Source organism: Ziziphus jujuba, chromosome 5 (assembly GCF_031755915.1).
Source record: "Ziziphus jujuba cultivar Dongzao chromosome 5, ASM3175591v1".
NCBI lineage: Eukaryota > Viridiplantae > Streptophyta > Magnoliopsida > Rosales > Rhamnaceae > Ziziphus > Ziziphus jujuba.
In genome coordinates this window covers 17,936,604-17,958,110 of record NC_083383.1, presented here as the reverse complement: position 1 = coordinate 17,958,110, position 21,507 = coordinate 17,936,604, and the positions used below count along the sequence as shown (strand labels likewise).

The following is a 21,507-nucleotide window of genomic DNA, read 5'->3' as shown; positions in this document are numbered from 1 at the left end:
ATATATACTTGTATAATAAATTAGGACGAAATTAATTGCTTATTTAATAAAAAAAATTTAAGAGACAACACAGGAGATGGTATTGTGCCGAACTAGCCTTTTAGATTAGGCCATAAAGAGTACATTAGAATTAATTAATTGACATACATATATATATATATATATATATATTTAGCTACTGAACCAAAGAAGTGAAATTATGCATCCTCAAGTTTCCAGAAATATCGAAGATGTTGACCTTCCATTACTTGAGAAAATAACAATTTTATATTTGGTTATAATTGATATATTTCAAACCCTGCAAAATGGAATTTCACGATCTCTTAGTTCCACCAATATGCAGTTTAGAAATTCAACAATTGCAAGAATCTAAATAATATTATATCCATAATTTAAAGCAGTACGCACGTATAACGCACTAAAAATGAATCTAGGACCCACATAAATTGATTTGAAATGGGTAACTTCGCATATTTATTACGCATTAGATGCTTGAGTGCTTTAAGTTCAATCCCTAGCCTATAGTTAATTAGTTTGTATAAAGCAATTTATATCTCATGTGTCCTTGCAGTGCGTGCAGTGGTGGCATATATATATATATATAGTATTAATAAACAAAACCATACTATAGAGGATGAGTGGCCACTTACTCCTGAAATTCAATGTTAATGGATGAAGTACCACCATTGGCAATTGCATCATATGCGGTGGTGGAGAGGACGATTGTAGTGCCATCCTGTGAAGGCCTCGAAACCGACGTTTGCGCTCTATCCACAATTTTAATTTGAATGGTTTCGCCTGGTTTGCAAGTTTTAGGCACAGAGGCACTTATGCACCTCACCAGATATTGTCTCCCACAAGATGCACCATTGTCCCATACGCCTTCACCTGCTGCCCCAAACATGTTGTTCGAAGGGAACTGTGACGGATCATTCCCACCACAGGCTGTGGCTGTAGTTTCATCATAACCCAAGAGAGTCATTCGAAGAAGATAATATTCACCCAAAAAATAAATAATAATAATAATAATAATAAGGTATGAATACTTACGTATATATGGTGTCGTGTAGCGGGCTGCAGTGCCAACGTCCCCGTTAGAGAGATGAAAGAGTTGTGCTACGAGGAAGACAAACAAGCATAAGGAGGAAAGCTGTGCTTTAGACATGCCTGCAAGGAAATTCGTCGATAGACACACAAGGATTATCAAGATTGAAAAAGATATAAGATATAGTACTATGCATCTAATAAATTAATTTCGAGCACAGTTTATGCCATTCCGAAAAGTTAATTCTTATTTATATAGTATAAAAAATAAAAAATAAAAATCAAATAATAGTTTGACTATTGAAATTTTTGTTTTTAGCGCTCGTAATTAATGAACAGCACATGTAGGAATTTTATATCCTATCGATGATTAGCTAAGAGAGTTGAAAACTGGTGAATGATTTGATGAATGTTGCAATATATGCTAATCAAATAGAAATTAATTTAAACGCAGAACAAAATATAAGAAACAACAAAAAAGAAGGAAGAATCATAATATAATAAATCAGAAAGGACGAAGTGGGAATTTTAACTGGATTTGGTTAAACGTCAAACAAGTCCAATTAGTCGATATTATTGAAGCGTCAAGAACCAAACTTTTATATAGATATTACCTTGCTGGCCGTTAATTAATATCATCGTGTGGAAAAAATTGTCTGAACAAGAATTACAGTACAAATCAGTTATATTTAAGAATGAGTCAACCTAGTTGTTAGGATTTGATCAGATCAAATACTTTTCTATTTTGGAATTTTGGTGCTCTATTTTAATTAAACATCTGTTAAAAAAAAAACCGTTCAAATAACAATTATTATTTAGCTAGCTTTTAATATTAGATTCTAAAAGACCGTTCAAATAACAATTTTAAATCCCACTTATATGCTAGGATTTATCAATAATGGACAATTTAATTGTGCCCAAAAAAAAAATATATATATATATATATATATATAATAGTTATCAACTTAAATGGGACTCTACACCTTTTAGTAATCCAAGAAAATAGAAGATTTTTCTCCATTATTCTTGGGAGTATGACAAGTTTCTCTGTGACTGAAAGTTCCATAATAGAGATCATCCTACCCTAGCTAATGGTCTATTGTTTCATTTAAGTCGTATTGTCCTCCTTGAGACATTTTGAGAATGTGTCCATGATCATCTCTCATGTGTAGGAGATCTTGGCTTGAGTTTTATAAACTAATAAAATGGGCTAAGTCATCATCTTAAATCAAAGACTATGAATTGCCTCCAATTGTACGCATATTACGGTGACAAACTATGTACCACAACTAGGTTTAATTATGGCCGTCCCAGAATGCCACGTCAAACCTCTGTGGCCCTAATTAAGTGGAACAACGTATATGGTTTCAAACAGCTGCATCAAAAGTCAAATGGGGTATTGGAACCCTATGGCGATTTCTTTAGGTCTCCACAAAAAACAAACAAAATAAAATAAAATAAAATAGATAAATAAAAATAAAAACTTTTGTTTTTTTTTTTTTCTCGATTGGAGCGAAATAGAATAAAAAGAGAATTTAATATGTGTAAGGGTGTCCTTTTGAGACGGTTCAAAGATAAAGTTACAATTTTTATGGTACAATAATTCTCCATACAAATCTCTTATCCATATTAATATAATTTTATAAGGTGAAAAATAAGCCAAATATACTCACCAATCCCATCAATTGGGTCTTACTATGTTATATGGAAGTTAAAGAAAGAAAGGAGGTTAATCAATCATGAATCATCCCGGCCGTCCCTTCAGTGTATGTTTGGCTGCCTACACAAATAGGCTGCACTGAACAAAAATTGTACAATACGTTTTTTGGCACCAAACTAATGGTGCACACTTTATGCCACATTATTTTTTGTGCCTTGGTGGGGAATTTTATTTTATTTATTTATTTATTTTTTTGGAGTTTTTGTGTGGTAAAAAAGTGGAGGATTGGGGTTTTTTTTTTTTTTTTGGTGAAAAATGGGGGATTGGTCTCTGAGGTCTATGATATCATATGAAAACTGTACGATCTCTAATGGACATTGGACGGTACTATACGAGCACCATATCATACCATAACAGCACTGCAAGATACCTTACGGACACTGTATGGTACCTTACAAACACCTCAGGTAATCAAACGGACATTGCACGGTACCGTTACTTTTTTATTTTATTTATTTATTTATTTATTTTCTTGGAAAGATTGCTGCGTTCTTTTTTTTTTTTTTTTTTTCTTTTTTAAATTAAAGATATCCTAACATTTTTTAAAAAGATATGATAACTGTGCTGTTTTTAATAGATCCCATATTGTTTTCAGACAAGATAATTTTGCAAAAGTTAGCTTTTTTTTTAAGATCCATTTAATAAGTAAGCGAAAATTTCATTCCAATATTATTAATTTTTTTTCTTTTTTAATGCTAATATTTTTGTAATTCTTTTAATACAATGTTGCCATTCTTCATGAATAATAAAAAAATTAATTTAATATATTATGAATAATTTGACTATTTAAAAAAAATGGGGGAATAATAATAAAAAAATCTACTTTACTTTCTTAATATAATAAAATCCATACAATAACAATAAAAAAAATTCACTAAACTAATTTTATTTTTTAATGTTAAACTTTTTTATTAATTGTTTTTAATAATTAATATTATATAAGTTTAGATAAAACACTAGCATGAATAAAAATAATAATAAGTCAATTTGATATATTCTGAATAATATAATTATTTATGAAAATTTCATTGGTAACAATAAAAAAATCGATTTTAATTTTAAAATTATTTTAAAATAAATTAATTAAAAATATAGAAAAAAAATTTTGAAATCTTCCAACTAATTATTACAAAAATAAATTTAAAAATAATATAAACTTAAATAAGAAACAAGGATAATTTAGATTCCTTAAAAAAAGAAAAAAAATGATAATATTATATAAACTTAAAAGATGCCTAAACATCATGATGTAAATAAAAAAATTTCTAAAAAAAAAAATTTATAGTAGTACAACGCTGCATATTGATATAACATAGCTAGTCTAATATGATAGATTTTAGTCTAGTACACTATAACAAAATTAATAAAATATGATCTTCTGTAGCAAACTACCCTTAAAGACGGCAGAATCTCCTAGCTTTCAATATAAATAACTAAATAAATAAATCATCAGCCATCCCAAGATGTAATATTTACCACTATGACAGTATGTCATTTGGACTGTTTCGGGGACACAGGAATAAAGGTCGAAAAGTATAAAAAAGTTACCTGCATAGAGCGGTTCCAAGGACATATCGAGCGCTTTGAGAGACTCCTAGCAACAGAGAGAGTTGAAAGTTACAGAGGCTAGACACAGGACGATGAAAGCCAAATGTTGAAGGATATACATAGACGGAAATAATAAAAAGGCAATAATAAATTTACAATTAATTAATTATATTCTAATATGCCATTAATTACCAAACAAGATTCTTCACTTTAGGCAAGGCATATCCATTCCGTTGAGGGAAAAATGTCCTTTTGACCAAGTTTTTAATAAAGTTCCAAATACTATTTGATTCACGGATTCTATAAATAATATATGAATTCTTTCTACCAATAAATATTTTAATTATTTTTATTGTTGTATTTGAAAAGGTATACAAATGGTAGTAAATCAATTCGAATAGTAATTTATTTTTTTAATAGATTTTTAATATTTGTTTTTAAAACTTTTTTAACTTTTTATTCAAATAGCTAATAACTTTTTTGAGCAATTAAATATATGTAACATTTTTCCTAGCACAAATAAAAAGCAATTTTCAAACATTATAAGTAAGACCATATAAACCTTGATAAAGAAATTCTGTGTTGTTGAATCAAACTTCGAGAAAAAATCTGCTGTTTTGAGGTATGGTTGACTGGTTCATAATTTTTTTCATGGGCAATTAAATATATGCAATTTTTTTTTTAAGGATAAATTTTAATTAAAATATTTAATTTTATTAAATTTTAATTGAAATATTTAATTTTATTATTTTTATTTTAAAATTGTAAAAATAAATATTTTAATAGTAATAATTTATATTGCCACATAACATAACATGTAGATTTTATTGGCATTCATTCACCAATAATGGTAAATGGAATTTTTATTCTTCATACCTTTTCTATTTCCATGAACTAACTCTTACCAAAATTATATATGGAAAAGGAGAAAGAACATAATGATGTGTAATCCGTTTAGTAATGTATAATTCCTGATTATTTATTATTTTTTTTCGTAATAAATATATAACTCTTGGTTTCATTAATGTTTTCTTTGAAACTGTGGATCAATTTAATTACATCATTTACATTCCTATTAAGGAAAAAAAAGTTTTATATGTAAATATTACATGAGAATGTGGGTGTAAATAACCTTTTAGTTTTGCTATTTGTTTACATGTATGATAATCACTAATGAACAAGATTTTGAAATGTGGGTGTAAATATAATTATATTTAGACTAATCAGGCTCAAATAAAATACTTAATATAAGCATTAACATGAGGTCTTCCGTTTTAAAACTTCAGATCACATCAATTGCTAAGATCTAAAATTATATTTATTAATCATCAATTTTTGACAGAGTTCACCTTATTTAAATAAGATTTCAATAAAAACATATTTAACCACTTTATTAATTTTAAATCCTAGTCCTTATGTTGATATTTTTCCAACCACCTATTGTCTCCAAGTGTGCGAACATGCTACCTCAAACTAAAAATAATTTCAAAAAACAAAAATAATAAGTGTACCAAATAAGATCAAACTACTCAAACTACTTACATGATTATATTGATTACCAGAGAACAAAAGTAATTGACAAGGTTCAAATGCTCTAATGATTAAAAGAACTTTTAAAATTAAATTCAATTAACAACAATGAATAACAATTAAATAAACTAAATTAAATTCTAAAGAAAATTTAACTAAAGTAATCTAATTATCAAGTTGATGTGTTAGATGTTTGGGGATCCTCCTCAAAACCAAATAAACTTCTATTTATGTCAAGACCGCTCCTGGGGTCTTTTTCTGAATGTCCAAGATGGTTCCACTTAGGAAACCCCACTTAACCAGTATCAAAAGTTTAATGAGACCCTCATGTAAATAAGATATAACTTAATAGCATAATAAAGAAAAATAAATACTTTTATATCATTTTTGTAATTCATAGTCAAATCCATCAAGAATTCCAACTTAAGAACCAAAAGAAAGAAAAATAGAAATAAAATATACATATTAGATTAATCTACCAAAGCATACTAAACAGAGTAAATGAGTTCAAAAATAAGTAAATCAACAAATCAATAGTCTCATAAGAGTGCAGATGTGAAAACAACGAAATGTATAAAGGTGATGATGAATAGTGCTCAAATGTAATATGCACCAATTATTAGCTGAGATTTAAGGGAACAGTTTAAAAAATATAAAATTATAAGACAAGCTCAGTAAGTAGAATAAAATAATAACATAAAAATAGTTATTTAATTTCAAAACTTTTCGCTCAAGAACTCATATCCACTCTTTTAAAAATCTCATCTTTTTATAAACATTTCACAAAATCCAACTTGTACCCCCATTTGATATTATAAAATAAACATTTTCATAATTAAAGAATTTAAAATAATATTAATAACCAACTAAAACATAAATTTAATGCTGGATAATATACAATATAATCATAATCATAAAATCGATAATAAAAATGAAGTAAAACCTCCAATATAAGTACATTAAAAAGAAAAATATATAATGTATGGTACGATATACCAAGTGTTGCCAGATGGCATACAATATCCTGAAACACCGCCAGATAGTAAAGATATACACAGAACCCAACATCATGAGGGAGTAGCTATAACTCATCATCACTCCAAAAGAATGGTACAAAACTCAATCATCATTCTCTCATATCATGACAACCTATCATCCTATAGTCGCAAGGGAGTGATATACAATTCATCATCACTTTGGAATAATAGCACAAAAACCTACTTATTATTCTCTCATACCATGACTACATATAGAATAACTAAGTCTACGTGTAGTTACTAATATAAACAGAACTATTGGTACTATATCATACATCATTTAAAAATAACAGTGAAGTATTCGTAAACAACACTTTTCAAATCATATTTTTTATATCTCCTAAACTAAAATAGTACCATAATGCAAAACTTAATATTCAAATCCGACTATTTATTTAAATATTACAAATTATCATTTCATGCTAAAACATAAATACTAACAAAAAAATATATATCACCATAAACCATTTTAAGCATTTTAAAATATAAAACACTTATATATGGTTCAAAATATACAATTTCCAATTTTCTTTTTTAAAATCAATTATTTTTCAAAAATACTAACACATCAATTGAAGTATCAAGATATGAAGATTGTCAAATTTATCACGAACTCATTAGAATTTAAAATCAGTTAAAACTTGTCAAAAGTTACATGAAGTATAGCACATATTTATAAAAGCATATATTCATATATAAAATAAGCATTTAAACTGAACCATATATATAATATATTCAAACCATATATATATATTATACTAATATATCCAAAATCATTTAAAAGCATAAACTACTCACAGATACCTTTAATGTCCACTGCTACTCTTTCATATGATCGCTTCCAGTCTTAGTACAAGTGCCTAATATGTAATAAAAATACTCCTTAAGCTCTAAAAATCAAACCTAAGACATTCACAAGTATTAAATTCCTTAGAATACTATATGCAACTTTCAGGTCATATAAATAAGATACTAAAGGGTCCAATTGTACTGTAAACCTTTAGGACCTTAGGGCCAATTTTATGAAATTTCTCCTTCTAATGGGTTCTATTAACACCTAGTTACACAAATTTAGTTTCAATTAGTCCTATTTTGTCCAAATATAATTCAATTTTGCCCTGTATTTAACTAATTGATCCAAAAAAAAGAAAAACTAACAAACAACATCCAAAATTTATAAATATTATATTGATGAAAAGCCTATGAGACAAGAAATGCATTGGTATACTCATCATGGTTCAAAAGTCTTGTCGTTGGTTGGAGCATATGTCAAAAAATTTAGATAAACTTGATGTTGATAAATCTCCAAAACCGTGAGGAATTTCATCAAATGAAGATCGGATTCAAGTGTAGAGGGTTTAAATTAGGAGGGAGGGGTGAGTTGCATGACCTAAAATGGCCAAAAACCCAACCAATTTGCTAGCAACCCATGACAATGCCATTATGGCTTCATCTGCTTATTTTGGGGACGTCGTCAATGAAATTGCCATAAAATTTCACCGTTGAGGTCAACTTGGGATGGATTTTTGGTTGGGTAGGTGTATGGCTTGAATGAAGGCCAAAAAATGATGAAAACCAATGTAACTCAGTTGGCTGCAGTGATGGGTAGGGCTCGATTCTAGAGTTTTCAAGGTCTTTTGAAGGGTTTTGGAACTTTTTGGATATTTTCTCAATTGTTTTATGAAGGTATGGTTCACCATGCATATATAAACCCTTGGATTACTAATAGACAAAAATCTAAAACTAGTTTGGACAATGATATAATAATGGCTTGTTAGACCCATAACTTTTTAATCATAACTTACAATTAAGCTTACTGTTAGTATATGAATTCGTGTCGACAAGTTCTATTCTATGGTGTAATGATTAAACCAAAATTTTTGACCATTAAAAAGTCAAACATGGATCCCATTAACGGTTGAGTTGGTCAAATTTCCAAAGCCTATTTGTTTTTTTGAGATAGGTTCTTACAATTTATATAGGCAACGATAGTTCAGCAACTTCACACACTTCAAATATGGGATTGTTATGCTTTTCAAATATATAATAAATTCAATTCATACATGTGCAAATCACATGACTTCTCATCTTCAATCAATGGGGGAATAATGTCAATTAATTAATCTCCAAAAATAATAATATTTCTAATAAATTAAAATATTAAAATTGAAAAATTTAACATGTGGCCTAAACATTGCCCTTTGTTTTGTAATTTTGTATTCAGATGTAGAAATTGCAAAGCAATATAATTTACTTGGCTCCAAATCCTTTTCCTGTTCTTTAATCCTTGGAATCACTTAACGTCACGATTCAGTCCGTTGAGTAAAGAAGTTCTTGTCATATATGATTTTATAATTTAATTTTCCAACATGCGGCAACTTCCATGTTAATTCTCGAAGCTATAACTGACTAACATAAGAAGAATCCAACTTCACGTGGGACTAATGGCTATCCAAAGATAATTCTAAGATTAATTGTTCCACCATATTCAATTTATATCCTGCCTTGCCAAAATTCCAAACCAAGCCTTTTATTTCCAAATATAACATATATATATATATATATTACATATACTATATCAAACGGAGTGGCCTTGTTCTACACGTGAAAATAAATTTAATTGCCCTTTTAGCCATATTGGAATTATTTCCAAATCATGGAACCTTCCAAATCTTACAAATGCCCATTAATACTTTCCATGACCACTCTTTGCATCCAAACTTTTCCAAAACAAATAGGATCTCCAATATTTTCGATACTTGGTATCCAAGTAAAATCTAATTATATCATTTATAATAGGCATTTTTCCTCTAAAAATTGATTAGAGAATCTTCTTCATGTTAAACCTCCAAAAGTAGCCCATGTAAAAATCGGTAACATGATGTTCAATTTAAGTAATTCCATAACAAGAATCCATGTCTATCAAACAACTATGGAACAAACAAACTTTCCCATCTTTGGCCAGTACTTGCCAAAAAGCATATGTTGGCTACCAACTTCCATGTTTCCTTTACGAGGATACTTGCCAATAGACTTGGCAACGTATCGTGTTGAATCATGTTTGTGTCGTGTTGTATCGTGTTTGTGTGGAATTTAGTTAACCCAAATACGACCTATTAAGCTTTCATGTGAAAATAGATAAACTCGTACCCATTCGATAAATTATTATATAATCCATCATCGGATCCGATAACCCACTAAGAATAAATACAAATTTTAAATTTTAAATTTGACTTAGATTTCAAATAATAAAATAATATTTTTTTTAAAATCCTTACAAAGAGTCTTGTTTGTTTTTAGATTTTTAAAAAATTAAACTACAAAAGAATAAATTAATTAATACATGTTTAACAATAAATAAAATAATTTTAATATTATAAAACTTATGTGATTACAAAAATATCCCTCTTTAATAGATTTAATGGGTGTATTGTGCATTATCTTGTTTTACCTGTTAAAACCCGTTAATTTATGGGGTCTTATTGGGTGATATTGATACAGATCCGGTACGATATTATAAACTCAAACCTGTAAATTATCATATGGGTTCGTGTTGTATTATCGTATCGTGTGAAATTTTACCCATTAATTTATTGGGTCCTATTAGGTGACAATGATACGGATCCGACACGATATAATCAACCCAAACCCATAAATTATCGTGTGAGTTCGTGTTGTGTATCATATCGTATGAGATTTTTCTAGGCCTACATGCCAAGTTTAATACTACGAGAAACCTAGACTATATCTTATAATTAAATTGTTCAACTTCAAAACCAACCACATATTGCTCTTGCGCATCCTCCATCCATATTCTTGTACTCTTGAAAACCAACTCTATTCTAACCACATTCAACCTGTCCTGTCCATTATTTAATCTTCCAATAGCTATACTCTAATGCAACTTTATCATTAATAACTTGGTTGAATGTTGTTCATGATCTCGCAAGATAATCTTCTCCCTTATACTTTTTCTTGTAACTAAAGATTTGAACCTAGACAAAGCCTTTCCACACCCAATAAACGGTGAGTCTTCTTGCTATGATTATAAAGATGGCATCACTTTTTTGCCAACCAATCCTCCATTTTTTACATTTTTCGAGTCTTCTATCTACTTTCTTACAACATCCAAACAATGTTTTCATGCTTTTGAGTTCTCTTATTGACAAACCAATGGCTATGAACTCCACCTTGTAGGAAAATCGCCAATTTAACGTTCACATAGACGACATCACAACTTCATCAAATTATAGGTTTGATTTTCTTTTCTTACTTAACTTCAAATTTTATTTTGCATGAATTCTTTTCCCAATTTTCTTATATGCAATATCTTCACGATCCAGGTAAAGATTGGCAATCCAAATTTACGATACCCTAGTGGCATTGCTTTCCAATCCTCATGACAATGCGTAGAATCGTTGCTCAAACTCTAATTGGTAAGCCTTTTTTTTTTTCTTGGAAAATCTTTTGATGCAATCTATTTGTTTTCCCAATTATTTACCCATACTTTGGTCCGTCTTCATACAATAACAACTTCTATAACCATAAGTTGTCCTCCTCCTTGCAACACTGCTAACAACCAAACCAAGTAGTTTAAAGATGGGTAAGTTGTCTTCTTTAGGCTTTAAATATGAAATTTTTTCTTTCTCTTTTTTTTTTTTTTTTTTTTTTTAATTTTTTAATTTTTTTTATTATTATTTTTTAAATAATTGTTTTATCAACAAGGAATTTAAGTGACCTTCCATGCCATCAAGATCTTGTAGACAAATTGATCAATTATTATTTCCAATTTGCAGGAAAATAGCAAATTGAAACATGCTTGCCCATTAATAGATAAGTTATCTAATCTTCTCATCATTAATTAATATACCGGCCATCTCAAATTTTGCAACCCCATCTATTACTTGGATTAAATATTCATAGTGTTTCTACTTACCCCACTTTATATATATATCATGTGCATGTTCATATCTTTTTATAGCAATGTGGCAATATTCTCTTTAAGTACTTTACTTGTGCCCTGGTATATCTCTCTTCAATCCAATTTTTTTTCAATTAGATATTCAATTTATCCCCGCTACATCTTTAATTATTTGCATTAAGGTTCTAATTACATTATTATATTTCATCTTTACTTGCGCACACTTGTCCTAGATTGTCACCCATCCTTTTATCCTTTTGCATCCTTAGTATATGGATCCTTCTTTACACATATATCTAGCAATTGCGTCCCATAAGCCATCAGATTAAAAGCAATAGGCTATTAGGTAAAATAAAAGAAAAAAAAAAAAAAAGGGCTGTTAGACCAAAAATATAGGCCGTCGAACTGAAAATAGTAGGTCATTTGACTGACAAAAGCCGTTGGACTGAAAAAGGCTGTCGGACCGAATTGTTGGATGCACCAACTTTACTTTCTTTGCCTTGTCGTATTTACAAGGCAACCTCTCCAAAGTCGAGGCAACTAAAAGGATGGGCCCACAATTCATCATTAAGTCAAAGGTATCAATAGTCTAGAATTTAACATTCCTATATTAAACATCCTTTTGAAATAAATTTTTAACATGCATTACACTCATCAGATTGTTTACTGATAGGCTACTGAAAAGAATAGGCTTCCATATGTTGGGCGACTCTAACGTGTCATCAAACTATCTAAGGATGATGTTTTTGATAAAGTCTTCATTGAGAAGAACTCGCACTATAAGGAATATAGTCTTGGCCCCCCCACTTCAAAGATACGATGCCACTTGAAGTTGCCATCATGTTTAAATCTCATCCGGAAAGAGCTATCCCTTTCTCATCCAAATCTCTAGATTGGGCTAAATGGAAAGACCTCAGACCTTGCAAGTCTTGGTCGGTCGTATCGCAAGATTGGATCATGTGGGTGGATTGACTAAAACTATTATAGTAAATAATGGAAGCAATTAGACATTTATGTCACAATCCATTTATTTTGCCTCGATTTTCCTTGCAACAAAAGTCTGCTAGTCGCCACCTTATGCTTTTGGTCTTCTGTGACTAATACTTTCAATTTCAAATTTAGGATGATGACCTCGACCCCGTTGGACTTGGCGGCTTTAATTGCTCTTAAACCTCATGGTGACCACCTTTCAGTCATTGCCTAAACTCGAGGTGATATACCACAATTTGAACGGATTAATTTTTCCAAATATGATTCTTCCTATAATAATTTCTTGAAGAACCATTGAGGTGAAGATGATTCACCATTTCATCAAGAGCAACTCACTTTCTTATTAATGTGGTTATGCTGATATATTTTTTGTGTGACCTCTATACAAGTGTCAGAAGGATAAGTTCGCATGGTCGAGGCCATTGCTGTCGATCCACCCTTTGCTTTTAAACCACTTTTTCTTGGCCATCTATACCGAGGAATCAATAATGTTCTTATATCTAACATGAAACCAAAACATCCAGGCCAGATATTAAACTCTGGTTTCACGCTTACTTTCCTGAGATAAGGCCACCATCTTCCCTTTCCAGTCAAGCTGACATACTTTCGATGAAAAGCTTCTAAAGATAAGTTTGTTAAATCATTCGGCTGTAGATTGCTTTGACTTTTTCTATTCAACTTAGCATTGAGCTCTGGAACATTTGTAGTGATGACAAAATATCCCTTCCTTCCCTATTGGTTAGCTACTGATTTGGATCCTAATTACGATGCAAAGCTTAATACCCTGTTCGTGAAATCATTGAAAACGATTTGTTCTAGTATGCTGCCTAACTGAGATATCCCTTTTGGCCGAAAATTCCACTCTCACCAATGGTGTGTAGAAGCCTATTGTCCCTAACTTATGGACCTGCAATTCGACCTTTATCAAGCCGTTCCTATGGCATGGATGTCTTCCCATAACCTGTGCCCTACTTACCATCCATCCTTCTTTTCAGCTGAAGAATTTGGAGAGTGCATGAACAACTTTAAATAGTCTTGTCATTCTTTCACATATAACATTTTCTATGAGACCACAAACCACTCAAAACTTTGACAAATTGTGGGGTAAGATTACATATTCTATATTCATACAAACTATTAACGAATTCTCTACTTGTGCCTTTTCCACCCATAATATGACTCCAAAGCTTTGGCAGGCAAGTCTTTGAACACAAAAATAAATCCAACATTGCCTTCATCCTAGATCAATCCTTAGATAGTTGCAGATCTTTATTTGAATAAGCTTTTATGTTCTCATTCATAGCTTCTTACTTTCCCCTTGTCGGTTTCTTCATCTGCCAACGAATACTCATCTACTTGATATGTTGATGAAACTACTCCCAAAAAACATAAGGAGTTAGATAGTCTTTTTCTTCCGGTTCAGGTAAATCCTTATGAACCACAAGAAATTTACCTTTTACTGACAAACAATTATTGTTAGTAAAAGTACAAAATTCATTGGCAAACCTTTTACCAATGAATATAATTTCATCAGCAATCTTGTTGCCTATACTTCCTCCGTGATTGTATTTATTAAGGAATTTTGAATTTTTCCTGGCTAATACTTTTGTCGACAAAACTTAAATATTCTTGTAAAAAATTATTGCCATCAAATATAAAATTGTTTATAAAATATTTTGGAAGGAAAACATATCATCAGGAAAAGTATTTTTATATTTGTTTTTAACAATTAAAAAATCAATTAGTGATGAAAATGTTTTGTCAATAATAAGTATTTTTCCATCAAAACTTTAATTTGTAGGCAAAGGTCTTACTTCTAGCGAGGCATTACTGTTGTCGACAATAGGTCTTTTTTCAGCAAAATAAAATTTTTGATGGCAGATGTCTTCCTTTTAGTGAGGAATTTTTTTGTTGGTACTTGGCCTAGAAAGTTTGTTGAAAAAAGTTCTGGTTTCAGCGGCAAAATTGTATTTTGTTGGTAAATGTCCAAGGTTTTATAGAGAAAAGTTATGGTTGGTAATCACCTTTTTGCCAACGAAAATAAGATATTCGTTAGTAAAAAAGTTATGTTTTAACAGTAAAATATTTTGACGGTAATGTCAAAAGTTTGTTTTTGTTGACAAAGGTCTTTCCAAACTTTTTTTTTTTTTTAGTTTCATACAAAATGTTACAAATAATTTATTTATGTAATTTTTATTTAATTTTATTTCCCTAATAATTTTTTTGTTGTTTTTTTCTAACACAATTATTATTAAAACATTCGTACTATATAAAAATAATTAATCAAAAGAGATAATTCATATTATAAATAAATGTGAACATACATGCTACTAAACTTTATAACATCTATTACACTAAAACAATAATAAATAACGTCAACAAGCAGCTGATGGAGGTGGTTGAGGTGGTGGAGGAAAATGAAATATTACATTATTATATTGAATTATAGTTTGATGGATTTTTTAAGATTACTTTAATTATCAATTAGGAACTAGTACTTTATGATTTAAGCAACTATTTAAAAACAAAATTATTATAAATGTATTTTTTCCTTAAAAATAGACTATGCAATTTTGATTTTATTTTTCTTGAAAAACGAAATAAGTTTAACATACAACATTTTGAAAAATTCATTAATTACTTTTAGAAAAATGTTATAATTTTATAATATGGTTAATGTACAATAAGTTTATATTTGGTATCTTTATACCACTATATATGTGAATTTAGATAATTATATTTAGATAGTATAATTTAAGTATTACATTGAAGTGATTATATATTTGCGTTATTATACTTTTAATTTTCAATATATAATTTGATGGTGTTGTTAAGATTATTTCAATTATTAATTAGGAATTAGTACTTTATGATTTAACGAATTATTTAAAAACAAAATTAATATAAATGTAATTTATTTTTCCTTGAAAGTAGACGTTGCAATTTTTAATATTATTTTTTTCAAAAAAACAACAAGTTGAACATACAATAATTTTAAAAAATTCAATATTTATTTTTAAAAACTTTTGTGTAGTATCCATATATATAATTTTATAACAAGTTTAACATATAGTAATGTTATAGTTGATATGTATATATGACTATATGAACTTATTAATTATAATTTAGGATTTAAATCTTTCTAACCAAAATGCGTATGAATAAGATATAGATATGTATATATATATATATATATATATCATATGTTAAATAATAAATTTGAAATGCCCCTGTACTACTATAAGGACAAAGAGATACAGCAGGTGAAATTGATGAAGCGGATGGAGCCGGTAGAGCAAATGAATCGGGTGGAACAGATGGAAGGGAAGGAATCGAAAGGCTTCGATTTGGTATGCTTGGAGTGGAAATGACTGGAACTGAAAGGTTCGCACTAATATCCACTAAATCACTATGACCACGACCACAACCATGGCTATTGATATGGCCATTCGCACCAAGTCGAGCACAAACATGTTTTGATTTATTCATCTAATTTAATGAATATATGTTAATATATTAATACAATAATAAATAAATACTTCATTCAATATTTCAGGGAATGCATTTTAATATTTCAAAATACAACAAAAATATATTCCAGTAAAAAAAAAACCACAAATATATAAAAAAAATTACAACTAATAATGCTAATTGAAATGACATAACACTCACATTGATTTATTATAAAGTGATTTTAATGATCAATCACTATCACGTTCATTAGTCAGTACATGATCTTCATTGTCAGATGGACAATTATCAGCATTCATCTCATTTTCACTTCCATCATCTATAAAATCATCGATCATCATCTAATATTGTAAAATTACGTTCAACATATTGATACGAACCTAGGACGACCTACTCCTAAACCCGTATTATATTTGTCCAGATCTTAATTAAGTTCAAGTTCTAATGGAATTTACCTCAACCCCTAACCAACCTGTGGTTAGAAACCTTGGTATAATGTAGACGCCACAATAGGGGATGAAAAACCTATTGATAAGTCAAGCTAAAACAACCAATTCTCTAATGGTGTTTTAGGTGTTCTCAAAGAACAAAGAGATAGTTAATCTCATAAGTATTTTCTCAATCAAATCAGGGTTGTATTCTTATTGAAAATCAGTCTTTAAATAGGCTTTGAAAGAAACAAAATAAACCCTAAAAACCCTAGGAAAAACCGGCCACACAATGAAGAGTTCTAGCTTGACCGAATCTTTCCTTTTCCTAATCTAATTAATTAATTCCCTTATTTTCAATTAGGAATTAATTAATTTACAAACAAAATAATAAAATAAAAACTTTCTTAAAATTATTTGTTCAATAAGTAAATAAATACAAATCCAAAATTAAAGATAGTTTCCTAAAATAAAAAGTAAAAACAAATTAGGAAACTAAATACGGTAATTTTCGGCTAGGTTGATAATGACCCTTCTTTGACCTAATTGGACTCCAAATCAGCTTCAATAGTCTTTTTGGAATGCCAAATAAGCTTATTATGAAGTTCTTCACGTTGCCTTTGCTTAGAAATATGAGAAAAGGCTAATACAGTAAAATACAGTAAAGCCAACAAAGAATACAGCAAATTTCGGCCTTTCTTCCCCTTGTGCACAAACCACTATATTGTTCAGCTTTGAAGCTGATTTGGCTGGTTTCTATGACTCATCCACCATATGAATTGAACCCATAAGAATGGGGATCCAATTCATACAACCCGACCTTCATATTGGCACTAAAAATGTCACTCGGGCCCGTTTTGGCTTCTATTGCTTATATGAGTAAAACAGGCATTGGTTCTTTAGATATGGACAACCCCTCTTGATTATGACTTATTCTTTGGATAAATATTATCCTTGAACTTCTTGGCTTGGTCTCTAGTGATCGGCCCCACCTTCATCTGTATTGGATCAACACCCCCAGCGGGTTGTCGGTTGAACGGTCTCGGGCGGATTCGCATCACATATTCAACAACATCTGGTTCAACATCAACTCTACTCATCATCAACTCCCCAAAAACATATGATGATTCATCCTATTGATATGCATTGAATGTTGATATTTCAATTTCATCATCCTTCTTTATCTTCTCAGGAACATCCCACAAACTTCTATGATGTGCTTTTTGTACAACTTTCCTATTGATCTCTAATTTAGGATCATCAATGTAGAAAACTGGCTGCACTTACCTTGCCAAAATATAATGATCATCAATATACCATTGATGACCAATATTAATGCTCGAAAAGTGAAAATCCTTTAGCACCCATTTTTTTGGGATTTGCATCGAACTACTTACACTTGACACAAATGTAAATTTATTCAACTTATAGTGTAGTTTAACAATTGATTCTAAAAACTCCATAGAAGTCCATCTCATCCTCATCTTCTACTCCTCGTACCATGACACCACTATTTTGAGTTGTAAGCTGGTCATCCCCTGCTTTGGAAAAAAATTGAACTTCATTGATGATGCAACTAGGATAAATGTTCACTCGATGATCAAGAATACTTGCTGGTGAATATAAAGCATCAGTTGCATCCACTGCTCCTTGAGAACGTAAAATTTCCAATTGCAATATAAAATTCAAAAATTTGGAAAATAACAATGTTTCAAAATATTCATATAATTACAATTTTACATGACTTGAACTAATATTAAATTAATTATAGGATTTTCAAACTATGCTAGAAACTTTTCTTCTTGCCTTTGGAATAGATTGTCACTACTTTCTTTTTCCAAATCAAACATGTGCTCATTAAAGTACAAAAATAATTATTTAAAATTTATAACACCAAAATTATCATAAAATTGAAATATATTCTATATGTTTCAATTTTGAGAATGATATTTTCTTACTCTAAATAATCTTCAATTTCCTTACAATTATTAAGAATATACTAATGTATTTTCTTAATTTTTTCTTCCACCAATAGTTTTAGATGAGAAGCGCAATATAGTTTTGCTCATTGATTGAAGACAAAAATACTCCAACTTCATTACCAACATCAACATTTCATTCTGACCTATAAAATTTAGTCTTAATATCAAGGGAATATATTGAACAAAATGTCAATGCCTCATTCACATTGTATGCCTTTGCAATGGAACCTTTTGGCCTAGCTTTATTTTTCACATAGTCTTTGTAAAACCCTACACAATAATACATTTTTATATATAAATTAAATTAAGAAACATAATTATTTAAGAATATAAGTTACAAATTGAATCTCATTAGTCTACCTTTTCAATTGGATACATCTATCAAAATCCAGCTGGTCTAGAAAGTCATGCTTCATATGGTTAATGAACAACTCAATGAGACACGATGTCAAAAAATGCCAGGGAAAGATTCTTTCTAGTTTGCAAAGTATAAATACAATTCCATCTTTTAACTTCATCAAATCATTAATGAAAATTTACTTTGCAAATAACTTTTGAAAAAAACTTGATAACTTAACCAGTGGAGTGTAAATATCCTGTGGCAAAAATTTCTAGATGCTAATAGGAAGAAAACATTGGAGTAACATTTGACAATCAGGAATTTTGAGTCCTATTATCTTACCATCTTTGATATTAATAGTTTTTGAGATGTTTGTTGCATATCCATCAGGATATTGTACGAAAGTTAGAAAACAACAAAATTCTACTCTCTTCTACTATGTTAATGTGCATTTTGCATGTAGATTTATGTATCTTTAATCACCACGTTTTACTAGATGCAACTCTATCTTTATTTTCATATCTTCCAAATAATTTCGAATCAGTATCCTTTGTCCTGTTATCAACGTCCAACAAAGTTCTAACAACGTTATCACATATTTTTTTTCCCATGTGTATAACATCAAGAATATGCCTTATTTTTCAAAGAAAGCTAATAGTCTAACTTTAAAAATAGAATTTTTTTGGTCCAATTCAAATCTGCTGGTGTACACTTACGTTTCAAACTTGGATGCTTCCCCAATTTCACTGTTTTTACATATTTCAATTGCCTCAAAATATCCTCACTTGATAATTCCTTTGGTGCAGATCGAGTTTCATATTGACCATCGTGTAGATGATTTTGTCTCCAATGATGGTCAGAAGGTAAATACCGATGATGATCCATGTAACATATTTTACCCCTCAACCTCAATGATGATGTTTCCTTGTTGTACACAAGACAAGCCCTATAACCTTTAGTGCTCCAACCTAATAGATATCCATATGCTAGAAAATTGTTAATTATCCATAAAACCGCAGCATGCATCTAAAATATTTTACCAGTTAAGTAGTCATATGTAGACATTCCATTTTATGACTCTTTAAGTTCTTCAACCAAAGGGCATAGATACACATCAATTTCTATGCTAGGTAGTTTTGAACCCGGTATTAATAGAGACATCATCAAATATGGTTGTTTTATACATTTTCACGATGGTAAATTAGGTGGTATAAGAATAACTGGCCACATGCTATATGAACTACTCATATTTCTAAAGGGATTAAATCTATCTAATGCATAGCCAATATGCACATTACGTGCATCGTTTGAAAATGATGGATACAATTTGTCAAATTCTTTCCAAGCTTCACCATCAACTAGATGTCAGAGAACACCATCATCAACTCGCTTCTCACTATGCCATCGAATATCCCTTAACATATGCCTCGATATAAATAATCTTTGCAACCTTGGCTTTAGTGGAAAATATCTAAGTATTTTTTGTGGAACATGTTTACCAACACTATCATTAACTTTATAATGGGACTCATCACATTATGGACATCTTTCTAAATTAGCATTCTCTTTACAAAAGAAAACATAATCATTCTTGCATGCATGAATCTTCTCATGCCCTAATCCAACTGCATGTAACATCTTCTTCATAGAATATGTATCTTTTGGGACATTTTGCACCTTTTGGAAAGACATTGCCTAATAATTGAAGTAACATATCAAGTGATTTATTACTCCAATGGTTGAGAACCTTGAGATGCATTAACTTTGTTAATAGCTAACACTCTACATATAATTTTCTTCTAGCTTCAACAAATAGATTGTCAAATCCATGGTCATCCTTTCCAATTTCCTCATTGAAAGTATTTGGTTCAAATTTTCCATATCATTGTAATCATAACATTGATGGAAACCATTCAAAATATCCAACATATCATCATTATAACATTCACCAATATCTTCCTATTTGAGCATTGACTAGCAATGTGTCCTCATCCCTGGCACTTAAAACACATAATTTCACAAGTTCTAGAAGGTTTAGGATCATATTTACCTTCATTTTTGTGTGCTTGGACAGATTCAGCTTTGGACTCCCTTTTTGGTCGATTGGTGCTTTCTTCTCCAAGTTTCGGCTTTTGTCTTGCTTCAAAGGTTGGATTGCTTCTCCAAGAACTTGGATTTGATCTCCCACTGTTTAAAACTCCTCCAAACTGTGTACTTGTTCCCCTCCTCTTGAATTGATTCTTGAGTTTGATAGCCACATGCAACATCTCTTCCAATTAACCATATTGTTGTAATTCCAATTGATTGGCTATCTCTCGATGCAATCCTCCAAGAAACCACACCATGGTTGCTTCTCTTTCTTCATTCATACTAAGTCTCATCATGGGCATCTCCATCTCCTTGTAATAATTCTCCATGGACCTACTAACTTGTGATAATGATTGGAGTCTTTGATGTAGCAACCTATAGTAATAAGTTGGTACAAATCTAATACGA

General features: G+C 30.1%; 1 protein-coding gene across 1 annotated transcript; it reads right to left on the bottom strand.

Moving 5' to 3' along the window:
• Positions 1–20: 20 nt before the first annotated feature.
• LOC107421230 (EG45-like domain containing protein) lies at positions 21–1,240 on the bottom strand. The gene is made up of 3 exons (XM_016030424.4): positions 1,051–1,240; positions 651–951; positions 21–298 (listed from the first exon to the last, which is right to left on the bottom strand). The coding sequence occupies exons 1-3, from the start codon at positions 1,163–1,165 to the stop codon at positions 292–294; spliced, it is 423 nt and encodes a 140-aa protein (XP_015885910.2). The 5' UTR covers positions 1,166–1,240; the 3' UTR covers positions 21–291.
• Positions 1,241–21,507: the final 20,267 nt, after the last annotated feature.